The 19,462-nt window shown below is 38.4% G+C and overlaps 1 protein-coding gene across 1 annotated transcript; it reads left to right on the forward strand.

Annotated features, from left to right (window-relative positions):
• Nucleotides 1-7,388: 7,388 nt before the first annotated feature.
• SUS2 (Pre-mRNA-processing-splicing factor) lies at nucleotides 7,389-17,284 on the forward strand. The gene is made up of 17 exons (XM_078978332.1): nucleotides 7,389-7,910; nucleotides 8,568-8,691; nucleotides 8,800-8,892; nucleotides 8,973-9,853; nucleotides 10,216-11,006; nucleotides 11,104-11,189; nucleotides 11,276-11,458; nucleotides 11,572-12,646; nucleotides 12,735-12,861; nucleotides 12,955-13,618; nucleotides 13,709-13,962; nucleotides 14,061-14,677; nucleotides 14,774-15,771; nucleotides 15,870-16,067; nucleotides 16,155-16,433; nucleotides 16,526-16,768; nucleotides 16,887-17,284. The coding sequence occupies exons 1-17, from the start codon at nucleotides 7,600-7,602 to the stop codon at nucleotides 17,076-17,078; spliced, it is 7,116 nt and encodes a 2,371-aa protein (XP_078834458.1). The 5' UTR covers nucleotides 7,389-7,599; the 3' UTR covers nucleotides 17,079-17,284.
• The last annotated feature ends 2,178 nt before the right edge of the window (nucleotides 17,285-19,462 follow it).

Below are 19,462 nucleotides of genomic sequence, written 5' to 3' on the forward strand. Positions count from 1 at the left end.
TTCTCCGCAAAGCTTGTAGCGTATTCAGTGACGCTCAATTTTCCCTTCTTTAAATTCTAGAACTCATTGTCGATTTCCAGAAGATCCTGCTCAGAGCAGTATTGCATTTTCATTTGCTCCACGAACTCTTCCCAAGACATCTTGCTAGCTTCCCCCTTGGGCATTGAACCAGCCAGTAACTTCCATCAGCTCAGTACTCCAGATTTTAACAGAGGGATTGCAAGAGCGGTCTTCTGTCTGTTGCTACACTCGCAACTTTCAAACATTGTCTCCATCTCGGAGATCCAGTCCATGACTTGCACCGGTGTCGGGCTCCCAGAAAGACATAGTGGTTTGGATGCCATGAAATCCTTGTACTTGCATCCACGTCCATCATTGTCTCCATCCTGATTGTTTCGGCGAACTATTGGTGGGTTGGCTTGACCAATTCTCATTTAGATTGTTTCGGCTAAAAACCGCTCGGTCTCAAATCGAGCATTTGGGCTGCATACTGCTAAGTCGAAACTTCGAAAAATCATAACTTCCTCATACGAAGTCAGATTTGGGCGTTCTTTTTATGCACGCTCATGATTTAACGCATTCTACGACTTTCATTTGGATTGCTAAGGCTAAATATCGCTCTAACGTAAATTCACTTTTTACGTCGCGCTGTGTCGTGCCGGTTCTGTCGCGAAACTTCGATAGGTCATAACTTCTTCGTTATAACTCGGATTTCAGCGTTCTTTATATGTACGGAAACCTTGTAACATATACTATAACTTAGTTAAGATCATTCATTCTAAATAATCTTTCATCAAAAATTTATTTTTGACGCCTATCGTCTCTAAATTGACTAGCCCGAATCTACGGGCATTACATCTGCCGACATTATCCTATAAGCGCATCTGCCAGGATTACGACATTCACTACTTGGTGCATATACCGATATTATTCTTAAGTGCATCTGCTAGTATTATGACATTCTCTAATTGGTGCATCTGCCAATATCATTCTTAATCATCTTTCATACCTCATCATTTTATCACATACCAACTATCTCATCTACCCATGTTCTACCCAACATATTTGTAGATATAAAATACATATAAAGTTTAACTCGTTTAAAAACTATATAAAACATCTATTCCACACTCATCTCAAATAAGCAAACAATGTATAAACACATACCACGTATTTCATAGCAAATACTTAATATTTATGTGTTAGAAGAAAGTGACCACACACTCACACATATAAACAACTTTATATTATACACATAGCATGTATTTCATAGCAAATACTTAATATTTATGTGTTAGAAGAAAGTGGCCACACACTCACTTGATTAGAGATGATTGGACAACACTACGGCTTGTAGAAGAAATATTCTTTGGTAGATCTGGAAGATATTCACAAAAAAATTGGTTTCTCGCGGGCAGAGCTTCAGCTCGGGAATCGCACTTCTCGGGATCTTCGGGGCTCAGGAATGATACAGGGGCTTCGGGGGTACTTCTTTGCACGTAAATCGAGGTAATATGGGTGAGAGATGAGAGAATGAGCAACCAAACTCGGCTGGTCCTTCAAATCTATTTATAGGGCAAAATTGGCCCTTGCCACGTCGTGACACCTTTTTCCACGGCGTGGGCTTGGTCGTCATTGCATGCGTTATCGCAAGTTGCATCTGGGGGACTCCCGGAGGTGTTAGAAGACTTGCCACATCATGGCACTGATTGGGGTTTCGTACCCCGAACTTCAGAAATTCATAACTTTCGCACACGAACTCCGTTTTCGACGTTCTTTATATCGACGCGGATGTGAGATTATGCTCTACAACCATCGATTAGACTTTGTTGGCTAATTTTGACTTTATTTTTAATATATTATAAATATATTACTTATATATTATTTTTAGTAAGTCGGGACATGAAAACTCCTTTTGAAATTCATAACTCCATCTGAACTCCGTTTCCGTCTGTATTTTTATCGTTGGACTACTATCGATGAGATCTTCAATTCTCGTTTAGATTGTTTCGGCTAAATATGTAATGCTCGTGTTTCTGGGCTAAGAGCATTAATAATGTTGTAATAGTCTAGGTCAATCTTTGTAACTCATTTTGAAGTAATAAAGAGGAATTATGTGAATATTATGTGAATTATATGCTTATTTGCTTAATTATTATGATTTAATTAATTAATAATGAAAATAAGCATTTAAAATAAATATTAGAAAAAGCAGATATCTTTTAAGAAAGTTGTAGTGGCCGAAACAAGGATTCTGGAGATATACAAAACTACGAAATCCGAGTTATAACGAAGAAGTTATGACCTGTCGAAGTTTCGCGACGAAACCGGCACGGCACCGGGAAGCGTAAAAAGTGAATATTTCGATAAAGTGTTTTTTAGCCTTAACAATCTAAATGAAAGTCATAGTATTCGTTAAACCGAGAATTTTGATAAAAAGAACGTCCAAATATGACTTCGCATGAGAAAGTTGTGATTTTTCTAAGTTTTAGCTTACCAGTAGACAGCTAAATACTCGAATTTAAGATCGAGCGATATTTAGCCGACACAACCTAAACGAGAATCGAAGGTCTCGTCAATAGTAGTACAACGGTAAAAAGACTGACGAAAACGGACGTCGGATGAAAAAGTTATGAATTTTTAACGGATTTTCCTGTCCCGGTCTGTTAAAAATAACAATATTAAAATTAAAATCAAAACTAGCCGACGAAGTCCAAATGAAAGTTGTAGAGCGTAATTTTATCTACACGTGCATATAAAGAACGTCAAAAACAGAGCTCGTATGCGAAATTTATGAATTTTAGAAGTTTTGGGTGCAAAATCCGAGGAATTTCGCATGCATGGCTCGGATTTGGCCACGTACGAGCCTCACATGCATGACGCGTGTCGCATCCATGGAAGAATCCGAAGCAACCACGTCTCGCCGACCAGCCTCCGACGCGTCCTTCGCATCCGAGCCTCGTTGGCCTTCGCTGCATCCGACGCGTGTTCGCTTCTCGACCCTTCGCATAGCCCGCCTCCGTGTCTCGCTCCTTCGCTGCCACGTCTTCTTTTCGTGACCGAGCCTCGCAGCTGCTACGTGGAGCATTCTCAGCCACGAAGCCCTCGGTCTCGCACCCTATAAATAGGGGGCTGCGAGATCTCCCGGCTAGAATTAGAAAAATGTCATTTTTCACCCTAAACTTATATTTTGACTTCCCCCGAATCCCAGATATCATTTTTAAAGCCCGGAATACGTCCCGAAGTGCTCGAAAACCCAGAAAATTTTATATTTTCGGTTTTGAAGCTCCAACTCTCGCAGAGCCCGATTTTTCAATAAAACTCCCGGTTTTATCAGAAACAATCATTTTAAGGAACGAATTGCTGCCCGATTATCATCAAATCAACTAAGTGTATAGTCACTTTCATCTTACACACAGATATGAAGTTTTTTCTATAAAATACGTGTTATGTGTAATTATATTGATTGTTTATTTGAGATGATTGTTGAATACAATGTTTTATACCAGTTATAGACTGTATATGTATTTTATCTACAAATATGTTGGGTAAAACATTGGTAGACGAAATAGTTGATGTGTGTTAAAATGATGAGAGGCCTCGATGTTGTTGTTGTTCCAGTCATCTAGCGGAGTATGGATGACGACCACAGACTTTTCTAGACAGTCTAGTGGAACGCTAGCAGGCTCGCAACCTGTAGGTGTTTGTGGGCTTGATGTTCACCGGTGTACTCCATCCCCCTCATGGTTGCCTTTAGGACATTTATTGTTGATGAACCCCCTTAGCAGTAGTGTCCATCCCGATGATAAAATCCTTAGACTAGGTCTCTTGTATAGGTGTTTAAGGACGTAAAGTGAGGATAACGGGAATGAGTAATCAGGGTTATTGTTGGTTTGAAGAAATTAATAAATTTATTGTTGATCGATGAAATTAATAAATTTATTATTATTTGTGGGTTGAAAACCCTATATGCTCACCAGGCTCCCAAGCCTGACCCACTAAGTTTTATGTATTACAGGTAGTGGCGCTCGAGCATAGTTGTGATGTGTTGGGATGAGAGATTACGGATATAGGCCTGTAAATATGAAATAATGTAGAAAGGTTTATATTGTATTGTTTATACTTATGTATTGTATCGAACATGACATCCCAAGTCTTTTAATGAAATACATTTCTAAGGAAATGCTTTTGATAAATCTTTATCATATTATTGTTTTGGGACAAATTCCGCAATTCTTTTATTAAAAGATTACTCTGATTTTGAAATAAAGTATAAACAAAACCGGTCTTTTTTGGCCGTGAAATTGGGGATGTCACAAAATATCTCTCTAACGTAAATTCACTATTTACATCGCGCTGGGTCGTGCCGGTTCTGTCGCGAAACTTCGCCAGGTTATAACTTCTTCGTTATAACTCGGATTTTGGCGTTCTTTATATCTACGGAATCCTTGTAACATATACTACAACTTAGTTAGTATTAATCCTTCTAAATAATCTTCCATCAAAAAGTCATTTTTGAGGTTTATCATCTCTAAATTGACTAGCCCTGATCTACGGGCGTTACATCATCCCTCCCCCTCCCCCTTGCTAACTGAAGTACCTGAAACCAAAACTGAACTGTAAGCATCAAGCTTAGTGAGCTCCCCCAAACTACCACATACCGTGAAATAACATATAAAACACATACTAGGCCTTGCCCACTGCATCAGACCGAAGTCTGGAACTGACTAGGGCCTCGGCCTCTGCATCGGACATGAGTCCTGAACTGACTAGGGCCTTACCCACTGCATCAGACCGAAGTACGAAACTGAGTAGGGCCTTGCCCTTTGCATCAGACCGAAGTCCGAAACTGGATGAACATAGCATAACATAATCATAGCATATAATAATAACACATATATTGCATACTGCATCGGGCCGTAGCCTAAAGTGCTTTTATGTGCTAAATGTTTTGTGTGTTAGCTATATTGATGCTAGTAAGTGGTTGCTGAGGAGGTTGGGGCTGAAGAAGTAGTGGTTGCTAAGGAGGTTGGGGTTGAAGAACAAGTGGCTGCTGAGGAGGTTGGGGCTGAAGAAGAAGTGGCTGCTGAGGAGGTTAGGGCTGAAGAAGAAGTTGTTGCCGAGGAGGTTGGGGTTGAAGAATAAGTGGCTGCTGAGGAGGTTGGGGCTGAAGAAGAAGTGGTTGTTGAACAAATGGTGGCTGATGAACAACCAAATGAGGAGCAAGCAGTTGAACATGTAGTTGCTCAACATGTACAAGTTGTTGCTAAAAAGTGTAATAGGAGAAATGGTGGTCATTCTCAGAGGATCACAAAGCTTAAGTTGATGATAAAGGTGGTTACAAAAGATGGAAGTGGGTCAAGTATTGAAAATTCAATCACCTTAATCTAGGATATTTGCTTTTGTTTAAATTATGCCAACAACTTTGAAATGTCACATCTTTTGGTGCTTAGTGCACACTAAAAACAATTAAGTATTGTAAGGGCTCCTCTTTTGGTGCCTTGTGCACACTTACCAACATTTAGTATCGGATGCACATGTTTTGAATGAATACCACTTACTGTTTATGCCCTTTAAATTGTTTGTACATCTATTGTTTTATATTCTGTTTTATGTTTTTTTTACCAAACTGTCCATATATTGCTGTTTGTTGATTTGAAAAATAGTGATTTTAATAGTTATTTTACCAATGCTTTGTTTGGGCATAATGTGACCAATACTTCGTTTGAGCATGAGGTGGGCAAGAAATAATAACGTACAAATTGAAAGTGTGATGCTATTTCAAAAACAGTATTTTGGTCATTTACTTCACTACATCATTACTAATATTTGGCCATTGAATCATATATTTTTTTGACAACTGCTTTATCATTTTCTGTAATTAGGTTTTATGTTACCAAAATCACTCCCAAATTTTCGAATTTGTATATAAGAAGATGGAAGCTTCACTAGTTTCGCCAAAAATGCAACAAGAAGAACCAAATTACCCCTGTTTTTAGTTTCGCCAAAAATGCAACAAGAATGACCAAACTACCTCTGTTTCGAAATTAATGACCAAGATGCCCCTGTTTCGAAATTAATGACCAAAATACCACTGTTTCGAAATTAATGACCAAACTACCCCTGTTTCGAAATTAATGACCAAAATACCCCTGTTATAGCAGCCATGTGTGAGGGGCTGCATGCGGTTCTATATCATTGAATAGAAGTTCATTGCTATTTCTCCTTAATTATAATGGCTTGATGACAGTTATACCATCCATATAAACAACCATTATATACTAAAAGGACAATGATATTTCTTCTAAACATTGTTAAAAGTAAAGTCAAACTACTACAAGTACATTGATATTTCTTCTAACATTGTTAAAAGGGAAATCAAAGTGAAACTACAACTTACCATACATACTAAAAGAAGTACATTGCAAAGATTTAAATATATATACTACATCATTAAACGCACTAAAAACACAACAAAAATCATGATTCTGAACCACTTCAGAAATCATAATTTCCTACTCATTTATGCCAATTCCTTACTTGAAGTAATATATTCCTTCAATGGAATCTACTTTTATTTATGTTTCATCTCTCTTATTCGTGTTTCTTACTCCTTCATCGTCATCAACCCATTTCCAAAGAGAACAATTTTGTGTGTTTGGATCCTTCATATGCAGATTATTTTTTTACCATCTGAAGAGGTAAAACAACATTAACTAAGGAAGTATGTATACAAAATGTACGATAACTTACCAGTCGGTTGGGACAAACCCTAATTTTTTTCCTAGGATTCTTCTTAGTGGTTGAAGTCAAAATTTGCGATGGGAACCCACAACCACAAGGGTATGAATCATCAACCATCTTATTTGTCTTTGAAACGTTAGAGCTTGAGGATGAGATTATGGATTTGGCAAAACAAGATGAAGCCATCACAGATGCTGACGAAGAAGACGATGCAGGAGAGAAACCAATAGTGCTCGTCCCTTATTATGCAAAAGCCCTAATTCGTTTTAAAGAAAAACATATAAATACCATGTCATTAATTTTAAGCCACATCACCAATTTTTTAATCCTACTCATCAAGTAACCTCCAACAACCGGTTACTATAGGTAACATTTGAACAAACAATATATTTTATTGGTGTTTTTTATACAATAACATTATTTAGATAATATTTTTTGAACAACAAAAACTTAGATGGTTTTTTTTTTTTTTTTTTGAATAATTTTCAAACTTTCTTATAAAGTATAAGTCATTTTCCCATTTTGGAAACATGATTGGGCTAGCCGCACCTCATCAGTCAAGCAAACGTCCAACAGAAGTCCGTCACGTACACAGGTGCGAACCGCCTTAACCCTCTTTATTTAGGCCCGTTGTTTGTCGTTGCTTCTATTTTTCTCTTTTCGACTGAGGGTCTCACTCTGTATCGGGTCAGATTCAAAACCCTAGCGACCGCCATTGAACCTCTCGAAACACCTTTCCAGATTTCCCTCCTCCCATCGTCAATCTCTACTCGTCAACAGCTACAATCCCACGAGAGATTAGGTCGGTTCACTTCGTTCCAATTACTAGGGTTTTATGGTTAGGTTTTAGGAATCATGTGGAATAGTAACAACGGACAAGAGATGTGGAATAACAATGGTATGATTGCTCCTCCTGGAACCGGAGGAGTACCACCGATAGCTCCTCCAGGGACTGGAGGTGCTGGTGGTTCAATACCGCCGCCGCCTGCTGCGCAACCTTCTTACACTGTTTTGCCGTCTCCGGCTGAAGCAGAGGCGAGGCTGGAAGAAAAAGCCAGGAAATGGATGCAGTTGAACTCGAAGCGATATGGAGATAAACGGAAATTTGGTTTCGTTGAGACTCAGAAGGAAGACATGCCACCGGAACATGTTAGGAAGATTATCAGGTGAGTTTATCTGTTCTATCGTGGATGTTTGTATAACCTAGTGTTTCAGTAAGATATGCGTCTGTTTGAACTTGATAAAGATGTACACGAGTACATATACGCTGTTCTTTGAACTAGTTACACGCTAGTTATAGCTCTCAGCATACTTTGTGGTTTACTCTGCCTGGACTGTCTCCGATCTTTTTATTTGTTTTTTATTGTTATAACAGTTTTTCACGAGTAAATATTTTGATGTTAAGTAGTAATGTTCAAGGGAGTTGCCTCTGGATCAGTGATGCAAATGGTTTTTCTTCATGCTTGTAAATTATAACGTAGGCTTATGCTGGTTACCCAATCTATATTGAATGTTTTTTGAAATACTTCTTGAGACATGATAATCTGATACTTTGTAGTAATTTGCTTCTGCCCAACCATGCTTTGTGATTACCACCTCTAGAGATAGAATGGAGTGATGACTGAACGATCCCACTAAATATAGACATCCAGTAGGTTTTGCATAACAAAATATTCATACACTCTATGTGTTAGTCAGATATTTGCTAAATGCATGCCTGGCCGGCCTATTAGTTTTAAATTAGTACTAAGTTCATTGGTACTGCTAATTTACCAGCTTGTTTTTCAGGATCATCTAATTTTTCAGTTTGATGTTCTTTACAGGGATCATGGCGACATGTCATCAAAAAAATATCGTCATGATAAACGTGTATATCTAGGTGCTCTGAAGTTTGTTCCTCATGCAGTCTACAAGCTTCTAGAGAACATGCCTATGCCCTGGGAACAGGTACTATGATTCCATTTCATTTACATGTTCCCTTAACAATTTTCCCCTTACCTCATGGATTGCTTCATAATCTGACCTTTCTTTCTGAATCTTTCTTGGCAAATGTAGGTCCGAGATGTAAAGGTGCTATATCATATTACCGGTGCAATCACATTCGTGAATGAGATTCCATGGGTTGTCGAACCAATATATCTGGCTCAGGTATTCCATTCTACATAACTCTAATGTTTATAAATTAAAAGATTACATATTTAACTTTTTGAATTAATTTATTTATGCAGTGGGGGACAATGTGGATAATGATGCGAAGGGAGAAGAGGGATCGAAGGCATTTCAAGAGAATGCGTTTCCCTCCTTTTGATGATGAAGAGCCTCCTTTGGACTATGCTGACAATCTTCTTGATGTGGACCCACTGGAACCAATTCAACTGGAATTGGAAGAGGAAGAAGATTCCGCTGTGTACACTTGGTTTTATGACCATAAACCTCTTGTGAAAACCAAACTTATCAATGGACCAAGTTACAGAAAATGGCATCTTTCACTCCCTATCATGGCAACCCTCCATCGATTAGCAGGCCAACTCCTTTCTGATCTAATTGACCGGAATTACTTCTACTTGTTTGACATGGAGTCATTTTTCACAGCCAAAGCTCTTAACATGTGCATACCAGGTGGTCCAAAATTTGAACCTCTGTATCGTGACATGGAGAAAGGCGATGAAGATTGGAATGAGTTCAATGACATCAATAAACTCATCATTCGTTCGCCTTTAAGAACCGAGTACAGAATTGCTTTCCCTCATCTATACAACAACAGGCCAAGGAAAGTGAGGTTATGCATATATCATACACCTATGGTTATGTATATAAAAACAGAGGATCCTGATCTACCTGCGTTTTATTATGATCCTTTGATACATCCCATAACTGCTGCCAATAAAGATCGACGTGACAAGAAACTTCTAGAAGATGATGATGACGAGGATGATTTCTGTTTGCCAGAGGGTGTAGAGCCTTTGCTTACCAGTACTCCCTTGTATACTGACACCACAGCTGCTGGTATCTCCTTGTTATTTGCACCTCGTCCCTTTAACATGCGATCTGGTAGAATGAGGCGTGCTGAAGATATTCCACTTGTGTCTGAGTGGTACAAGGAGCACTGGTATGTTTTGTTTTCTTATAATGTTCATCTTTTTAATCTCACTTATATCCAAGTAAATTACAAAAATGGTCCCTGTGCTTTTTGAGTGTTACTGTATTTAGTCTAAAATTGTTTTTTTTTTTTTAAAACTGTGGTTCTTATTTCAAGGTTTAACATCTATATTGCTGGCACCAAAATTGATATGAAACCTTAAAATAAGGCCCAAAATAGGAATCCCAGGGACCAAACTCAATATGAACCCTTGAAATGACCAAAACTGATGGAATAAACATGGGTAAAATATAAAGCACATAGATCATTTTTGTAATATACTCTTTACATTCTATTATTTTTTTTACTGTTCTTGCGGATTCTTTTTGCAGTCCTCCCTCATACCCAGTGAAAGTGCGTGTCAGCTACCAGAAGTTACTGAAATGTTTTGTGTTAAACGAGCTGCATCACAGACCACCAAAAGCCCAAAAAAAGAAACACTTGTTCCGTTCTTTACAAGCCACCAAGTTTTTCCAAACCACAGAACTCGATTGGGCTGAAGCTGGTCTCCAAGTTTGCAAACAAGGGTACAACATGCTCAACCTGTTGATTCATAGGAAGAATCTTAACTACCTTCATCTTGATTACAACTTCAACCTGAAGCCTGTCAAGACTCTTACTACAAAAGAGCGTAAAAAGTCACGATTTGGAAATGCTTTCCATCTTTGCCGTGAAATTTTGCGTTTAACAAAACTTGTTGTTGATGCAAATATACAATTCCGGTTGGGAAATGTTGATGCTTTCCAGTTGGCTGATGGTCTACAATATACTTTCTCACACGTCGGGCAGCTGACCGGAATGTATCGTTACAAGTATAGGCTCATGAGGCAGATTAGAATGTGTAAGGATTTGAAGCATCTGATTTATTATCGATTTAATACTGGGCCTGTTGGGAAGGGGCCCGGGTGTGGGTTTTGGGCGCCTATGTGGCGGGTGTGGTTGTTTTTTCTTCGTGGTATTGTGCCTTTGCTAGAAAGGTGGTTGGGGAATTTACTTGCTAGACAATTTGAGGGGCGTCATTCTAAAGGGGTGGCTAAGACTGTTACCAAACAACGTGTTGAGAGTCATTTTGATCTTGAGCTTCGTGCTGCTGTGATGCATGATGTTCTTGATGCCATGCCAGGTGAGATAGATGACCCTAATTTGGTACCTCTGGATTATTTAATCCTATTAATGGCTGCTTTCATAAGTTCTAAACTACCTTTTTTTTGAACTTGCAGAGGGCATAAAGCAAAATAAGGCAAGAACTATTTTGCAACATTTAAGTGAAGCATGGCGTTGTTGGAAAGCCAATATCCCCTGGAAGGTATTGTTTATGTGGTATCTTTTACATTTTTAGTGCACTCAGTCTCCGTTTGTTTTCATCTAACATTGGTGTTGAATTTTTATTAGGTTCCTGGTTTACCTGTTCCGATTGAGAACATGATTCTTAGATATGTTAAGTCGAAAGCTGATTGGTGGACAAATGTTGCTCACTACAATCGTGAACGTATAAGGAGAGGTGCCACTGTTGATAAGACCGTCTGTAGGAAGAATTTGGGGAGGTTGACTCGTCTTTGGCTCAAGGCAGAACAGGTATATGTTTGTACATATTACACACACATGTGTGTGTGTATATATATATATATATATATTGTGTATAACATGTGTATATGATGTTAATTCTGTTTTTTTTTCCTCTCTCTCAGGAACGTCAGCACAACTACTTAAAAGACGGTCCATATGTCACCCCAGAAGAAGCTGTGGCTATTTACACCACCACAGTTCATTGGTTGGAATCCCGGAAGTTTTCACCCATTCCATTTCCACCATTGTCTTACAAGCATGACACAAAGCTTCTTATTCTTGCTCTCGAGAGGCTTAAAGAATCCTACAGTGTGGCTGTAAGGTTAAATCAGCTCCAAAGAGAAGAACTTGGCTTAATTGAACAAGCCTACGACAATCCACACGAAGCTTTATCAAGAATCAAACGTCATCTCCTCACCCAACGTGCCTTTAAAGAAGTAGGCATTGAGTTTATGGATCTGTACAGTTATCTCATTCCAGTTTATGAAATCGAGCCACTTGAGAAGATCACAGATGCATACCTTGATCAATATCTATGGTATGAAGGTGACAAACGTCATCTCTTCCCCAATTGGATAAAACCTGCAGATTCAGAGCCACCACCACTCTTGGTTTACAAATGGTGCCAGGGGATCAACAATTTACAGGGTGTATGGGATACTGGTGATGGACAGTGTGTGGTGATGCTCCAAACAAAGTTTGAGAAGTTCTTTGAGAAGATCGATTTGACAATGCTCAACAGACTTCTACGATTAGTCCTTGACCACAATATTGCTGATTATGTCACTGCAAAGAACAATGTTGTGTTGTCGTATAAAGATATGAGTCACACAAACTCATACGGGTTAATACGTGGCCTTCAGTTTGCTTCTTTTGTGGTTCAGTATTATGGTCTGGTCTTGGATCTTTTGCTTCTTGGGTTGACCCGTGCGAGTGAAATTGCGGGCCCACCACAAATGCCGAATGAGTTCATTACTTTCTGGGACACTAAAGTTGAAACAAGACATCCGATCCGGTTATACTCTCGCTACATTGACAAAGTGCATATTTTATTCCGGTTTACACATGAAGAGGCTCGAGATCTTATCCAGCGTTATCTTACTGAACATCCGGATCCTAATAACGAGAATATGGTGGGGTATAATAACAAGAAATGCTGGCCAAGAGATGCAAGGATGAGGCTAATGAAACATGATGGTAAACTTCTTGATTTTGTATTTTATTATTTCTATTTTTTCTTTTGTATCTGGGACTAAAAGGGTTTATTTTTGTCTCTATATATCAGTGAATCTTGGAAGAAGTGTTTTTTGGGACATGAAGAATCGTCTACCTCGGAGTATCACAACACTCGAGTGGGAGAACAGCTTTGTTTCTGTTTATAGCAAGGACAATCCAAACCTTCTGTTTAGCATGTATGTTGATCGATCCTTTCCTACAAATGCGAGCAAGATATATTGTATTTGTTTTTTAAATTTATAATGATATATTTGTTTATTTATATGTAGGTGTGGGTTTGAGGTGCGGATATTGCCAAAAATAAGGATGACTCAGGAGGCATTCAGTAACACCAGAGATGGAGTTTGGAACTTGCAGAATGAACAGACGAAAGAGCGGACAGCTGTCGCGTTCTTACGAGTTGACGATGAACACATGAAAGTGTTTGAAAATCGTGTGAGGCAGATTCTCATGAGTTCAGGGTCTACAACTTTCACAAAAATTGTCAACAAGTGGAATACAGCTCTTATAGGTCTCATGACATACTTCCGTGAAGCAACCGTGCATACACAAGAGCTGCTAGATCTGTTGGTCAAATGTGAAAACAAAATCCAGACCCGTATTAAGATCGGTTTGAATTCAAAGATGCCTAGCAGGTTTCCTCCTGTTATATTCTACACACCAAAGGAAATTGGAGGACTTGGTATGTTGTCTATGGGTCACATATTGATTCCACAGAGTGATCTCCGGTACAGTCAGCAGACAGATGTTGGCGTGACACACTTTAGGAGTGGTATGAGTCATGAAGAAGATCAGTTGATTCCAAATCTGTATCGTTACATACAGCCATGGGAGAGTGAGTTCATCGATTCACAACGAGTGTGGGCTGAATATGCTCTGAAAAGACAAGAAGCCCAGTCACAAAACAGACGTTTAACACTTGAAGATCTGGAGGTAAGTAACTTATTATCTGCTTATGCCCTATATCTTAAACATTTATATCTGAAGTTATTTTAATTATTAAATATATTCTTTTTATGTCAGGATTCATGGGACCGTGGAATACCAAGAATCAATACCTTGTTCCAGAAGGATCGGCACACTCTAGCCTATGACAAAGGATGGAGGGTGAGGACAGATTTTAAGCAGTATCAGGTCTTGAAACAAAATCCATTTTGGTGGACCCACCAGAGGCACGATGGTAAACTTTGGAATTTGAATAATTACAGAACTGACGTTATCCAAGCCCTTGGTGGTGTTGAGGGTATTCTTGAGCATACTTTATTCAAAGGCACATAGTAAGTTTCACTTGCTCTTTTTCATCTGTTATTTTTTATTTTTATAGTTGACCATGAATTTGAGTTCTCATTTTTTTTTTTTTCTTTTTTTTCTACAGTTTCCCAACATGGGAGGGTCTGTTTTGGGAGAAAGCCTCAGGTTTTGAGGAGTCAATGAAGTACAAAAAGCTGACTAACGCACAGAGATCCGGTCTGAACCAAATTCCCAACCGTAGGTTCACACTTTGGTGGTCACCTACCATCAATCGAGCTAATGTCTATGTTGGTTTCCAAGTCCAACTCGATTTGACAGGAATCTTCATGCATGGGAAAATCCCGACCCTCAAGATCTCCCTCATTCAAATCTTCCGTGCTCATTTATGGCAGAAGGTCCATGAGAGTGTAGTGATGGATCTCTGCCAGGTGCTGGATCAAGAACTAGACGCATTGGAAATCGAAACTGTTCAGAAGGAAACCATCCATCCAAGAAAGAGTTACAAAATGAACAGCTCATGTGCTGACATTCTCCTATTTGCTGCACATCGTTGGCCCATGTCAAAACCCAGCCTTGTTGCTGAGTCAAAAGACGTGTTTGACCAAAAAGCAAGTAATAAATACTGGATCGACGTGCAGCTTCGTTGGGGTGATTATGATTCTCATGATATCGAGCGTTACACCAGAGCCAAATTCATGGATTACACAACAGATAACATGTCAATCTACCCTTCACCAACAGGTAAACCACCAGCTGTCAGTAATACTAATATATTGTTTGTTTTATTATCTAAGTATTTTTACTGAATTTGTTCCATGTGTTGATGTATGCTTTCAGGTGTCATGATTGGACTTGATCTTGCGTACAATTTACATTCCGCTTTTGGAAACTGGTTCCCTGGGTCAAAACCACTGCTTGCTCAGGCTATGAACAAGATCATGAAGTCGAATCCAGCTTTATATGTGTTAAGAGAACGCATAAGAAAAGGGTTGCAGTTATACTCTTCAGAGCCAACAGAACCTTATTTATCATCTCAGAACTATGGAGAAATCTTCAGCAATCAAATCATCTGGTTTGTGGACGATACAAATGTCTACCGTGTAACAATCCACAAGACCTTTGAGGGAAATCTCACAACAAAACCAATCAATGGTGCTATTTTCATATTCAACCCCCGAACTGGACAACTGTTTTTGAAGGTGATTCACACAAGCGTGTGGGCAGGGCAAAAGCGTCTTGGACAGCTGGCGAAATGGAAAACAGCAGAAGAAGTTGCAGCTCTTGTTCGTTCTTTACCTGTAGAAGAACAACCAAAACAAATCATTGTCACGCGTAAGGGTATGCTTGATCCACTTGAAGTCCACTTGCTCGATTTCCCAAACATTGTCATAAAAGGAAGTGAGTTGCAGCTTCCTTTCCAAGCGTGTTTGAAAATCGAAAAGTTTGGTGATTTGATTCTCAAGGCGTCTGAACCCCAAATGGTGTTGTTCAATATATACGATGATTGGCTGAAGAGTATATCGTCGTACACTGCTTTTTCAAGGCTGATTTTGATCTTGCGTGCTTTACATGTCAACAATGAGAAGGCGAAAATGTTGCTGAAACCTGATAAAACCATTGTCACTGAGCCACATCATATTTGGCCTTCCCTTACAGATGACCAATGGGTGAAGGTTGAAGTTGCTTTAAGAGATTTGATTTTGTCTGATTATGCAAAAAAGAATAATGTCAACACTTCAGCTCTCACACAATCTGAGATTCGTGATATTATACTTGGTGCTGAAATCACTCCGCCTTCTCAGCAGAGACAACAAATTGCTGAGATAGAGAAACAGGTACTTGCCTTCTTTTATTTATTTATTTTTATATATTTTGAATGTAACTGTTTTGTGAAGATAGTTACTGATTAATGTATGATCTTTATATCTTATAGGCAAAAGAAGCTAGTCAACTGACAGCTGTCACCACCAAGACAACAAACGTTCATGGTGACGAACTCATCGTTACCACCACAAGTCCTTATGAACAAGCGGCATTTGGTTCCAAGACAGATTGGCGTGTGAGGGCAATATCGGCAACCAACCTTTATCTCCGTGTGAATCACATCTATGTAAACTCGGAGGATATAAAGGTAATTTTACTTTTTTACTTTTTTTTTTTTTCTATCTCTTGGATGATGTTGTAAGTTTATGGAGGGTCTTACTTTTGAATTTAACAGGAAACTGGATATACATACATCATGCCGAAGAATATCTTGAAGAAATTCATATGCATAGCGGACTTAAGAACTCAGATCTCTGGGTACCTGTACGGTGTAAGCCCGCCTGATAATCCTCAGGTGAAAGAAATCCGGTGCATCGCCATGCCACCGCAATGGGGTACACATCAACAAGTCCATCTCCCCTCAGCTCTCCCTGAACATGACTTCCTTAACGATCTTGAACCGTTGGGATGGATGCACACGCAGCCTAACGAGCTTCCTCAGTTGTCACCACAGGTTTGTACCTTGGTACTTCATTTTATGCTATTTATCCCATAAGGGTATTTTTGTCGTTTTACCAATTGTATGAATGAATTGATATGGTACAGGACCTTACTTTTCATGCTCGGATATTGGAGAACAACAAGCAATGGGACGGAGAGAAATCGGTCATATTGACTTGCAGTTTTACTCCGGGGTCATGCTCTTTGACCGCGTATAAGCTGACACCAACAGGGTATGAATGGGGGCGTGCAAATAAAGATACCGGAAGCAATCCGCATGGCTATCTGCCAACTCATTATGAGAAGGTTCAGATGCTTTTGAGTGACCGTTTCCTCGGTTTCTATATGGTAAGAAACTTTTTTGCCTGTGCTTATCATTTAATGTTGTTTCAGTTTTGAACACTCGTTTAAAGAGTGGGGTTTCTTATTATGATGTATTTAACTGGACTTTGTGGGTTATATATAGGTACCTGATAATGGGCCATGGAATTACAACTTCATGGGAGTGAAACATACGGTTAGCATGAAGTATGGAATAAAGCTGGGGACTCCTAGGGAGTATTATCATGAAGATCATAGGCCGACACATTTCTTAGAGTTTAGCAATCTGGAGGAGGGTGATGTGGCGGAGGGGGACAGGGAGGATACATTCTCTTGAGTAATATGTCGCCTTAAAACTTTCTTTTACCTACTTACAACTTGTCTTAATCTGCTGCAACTACTGTCTTGTCAGCTTGTTATACATTATACAATGATAGTGTAAATAAGGATTTTGTTCTATGTTTCTTGTTGTTCTGTATCATCCACACATTATGGTGCTTGCAAACCAGTATTATTTCAAGGATGTTGACAATTCTGTCTTCATTGAGTGAGTGTTTGTGCTGGAATCCTAATGTTCAGCTAGATGTTGGCCGTTTTTTTTTTTGACGTTCTTGGGTAAATCTAATGACCTGTGTTACAGTTTCGCAGTCATCCAAAACATTCAATTTAAAAAATATAATTTGTGAAATATCTTATGGTCATGAAGGCTGATCCAGTAACATTTACAAAAAAACATTTTCGAAATCAGAATTGAACTTTAATCAAGTCTATTGCTAAAACCCAATACAATCTTAGTTGTGTTACTTGAAAGGGGCCGAATGAAAGCTGGTCAGCAAGCACAGCAGTCTGAACTTGATGATGTAAAATGATCAGCCCAATCCAGTCTTGTGAAATGGCTGATTTAGCCTATCCAAATTCGCAACTCTATTTTTAGCTTCACTTTAAAAGTAGCCTATCATTATTTGGTCGTGCTTGGTGAGGAATGGAGGAGTACCGTTGCCGACAAACCTCTTTTAACCATAGCTCAAAACACCAAGAGGCCAGAGGTCGAGATATAGTCGATGCTATCAATTTATAAACCAAAGAAGACATCCAAAGCCACACAAGGGGATCCACGTTTTCTGTTCATCAACTTGGAGAAAACATATGAAGCTAGGTGAGTTTTAGGACAGTACTATACATATAATGTTGTGGTTGGATTGCATCAAGACACTTTGCTTTAGGACTGTAGTGAACTGAACGTTCAACAAGGTATTAACCGCTCACACAAACACGATTTTTTGTTCTTTGTTAATGATCATTTACGTTCTTTTATTTACTTATGTTTGTTAATGTTCATATATGTTTGAGTATTTTAATTTTTCCTAAGTCTTTTCTAGCAACATCTATTTAACGGACTAGTTTTTGTTCGTTTTATATACATATGGCTCTTGATTTGGATGTTTATGTTCATGGTCATTTAATATTTATATATGTTCATTTAACATCTTAAAAGCATAAGCGAACGGACATGAAAAAGGAAATTCGTTGAACAAACGAACACTAACAAGAAATTATGTTTAGTTGTATGTGTTTGTTCGTTTTTTTGGTTAACTTAACGAATGATCGTGAACAAACCCTAGTTTGTATTCATTAGGTTTGTTTACCGCCCAACTTAGCCTATTTATCTTCATTTTAATATGGACGGGATTTCTGGTGAGATTTAGGGAGATGTGCTATATTATATGTTTTTTCCCTAACCACATTGTTTTGGTGATAGAGACTAGGATTGTGTTCTATATCAACTTGGATACATAGAGGGCGGCACTGGAAGAAAAAAAAAAGTTACAGATGAGCAAAATAATGAATAAGTTATCTATGATGTAATTTCTAAGGCAAAATGATAATATAAAACAGAGTATGTACAGGTTAGAAAGCTTCAAGTACATAAGGTCTAGGATCAATTAGGAAGGAGGTGTCTGATGATGAAGTTATCCAACACATAAATTTGTGGATGACCAAAGGACCTTTTGTACAACAAAACGTCATACTAAATTGAAAAATGTTTTTTATAAGTTGACAATAAAACCAACTATGTTGTATGGATTAGAATGTTGGCTAACTAATTATGAGCATGAGAGGAAGACGCAAGTCATGGAAATAGAGATGATGCGGTGGGCATATGGTTGAACATTAATTGGACACTATATCAAACACATAGAAATTTGTTGAGAACAATGCCGATCAGGCGATCACCAAATAGTCGCCGGGGGGGGGGGGGGACGTTCAATAAGGAAGTGAGATTTAACAAATGAAAGTTTAACTATATATTGTTATAAATGAATAGTGTATCTATATTTTAACTAATATTATTCATTACATCATTTGTATTATAAAAAAAAAGAGTTAGAGTTGAAGAAGAGTAAGTGTATATTTTAACGGATAAATGTCACTGAATTCCAACCAACTTTTGCCTTTTGGTTTAAAAGGTTTCTTATCTATTTTTTTTGTACTATAGGTTACTAAACTATGAAAATCGGTATCAAAAACATCATTACTTCAAATGTGAAGGGGTAAGACGGCTGTTCTTCTTAGTTGGCATCTTGATAATCATATATGGTCCACGTGGCATGCTGAGAACGTCCACATGGATTTTCTATAATAAATATAGTATTATTAAATTAAAATAAAATAAAAACAGAAAAATCAAAACCAGATCTTGAACAATATCTCCTAAACATC

Source organism: Lactuca saligna, chromosome 1 (genome assembly GCF_052625555.1).
Source record: "Lactuca saligna cultivar CGN05327 chromosome 1, ASM5262555v1, whole genome shotgun sequence".
Lineage (NCBI taxonomy): Eukaryota > Viridiplantae > Streptophyta > Magnoliopsida > Asterales > Asteraceae > Lactuca > Lactuca saligna.

What these genes read in the sequence shown, in the direction of transcription:
- SUS2 (XM_078978332.1), top strand. Translation starts at nt 7,600, where the DNA reads ATGTGGAATAGTAACAACGGACAAGAGATGTGGAATAACAATGGTATG. An exon ending in TGCCTATGCCCTGGGAACAG is followed by an intron (nt 8,692 to 8,799) that starts GTACTATGATTC and finishes TGGCAAATGTAG; the next exon opens with GTCCGAGATGTAAAGGTGCT. An exon ending in TTGCTGAGATAGAGAAACAG is followed by an intron (nt 15,772 to 15,869) that starts GTACTTGCCTTC and finishes TATATCTTATAG; the next exon opens with GCAAAAGAAGCTAGTCAACT.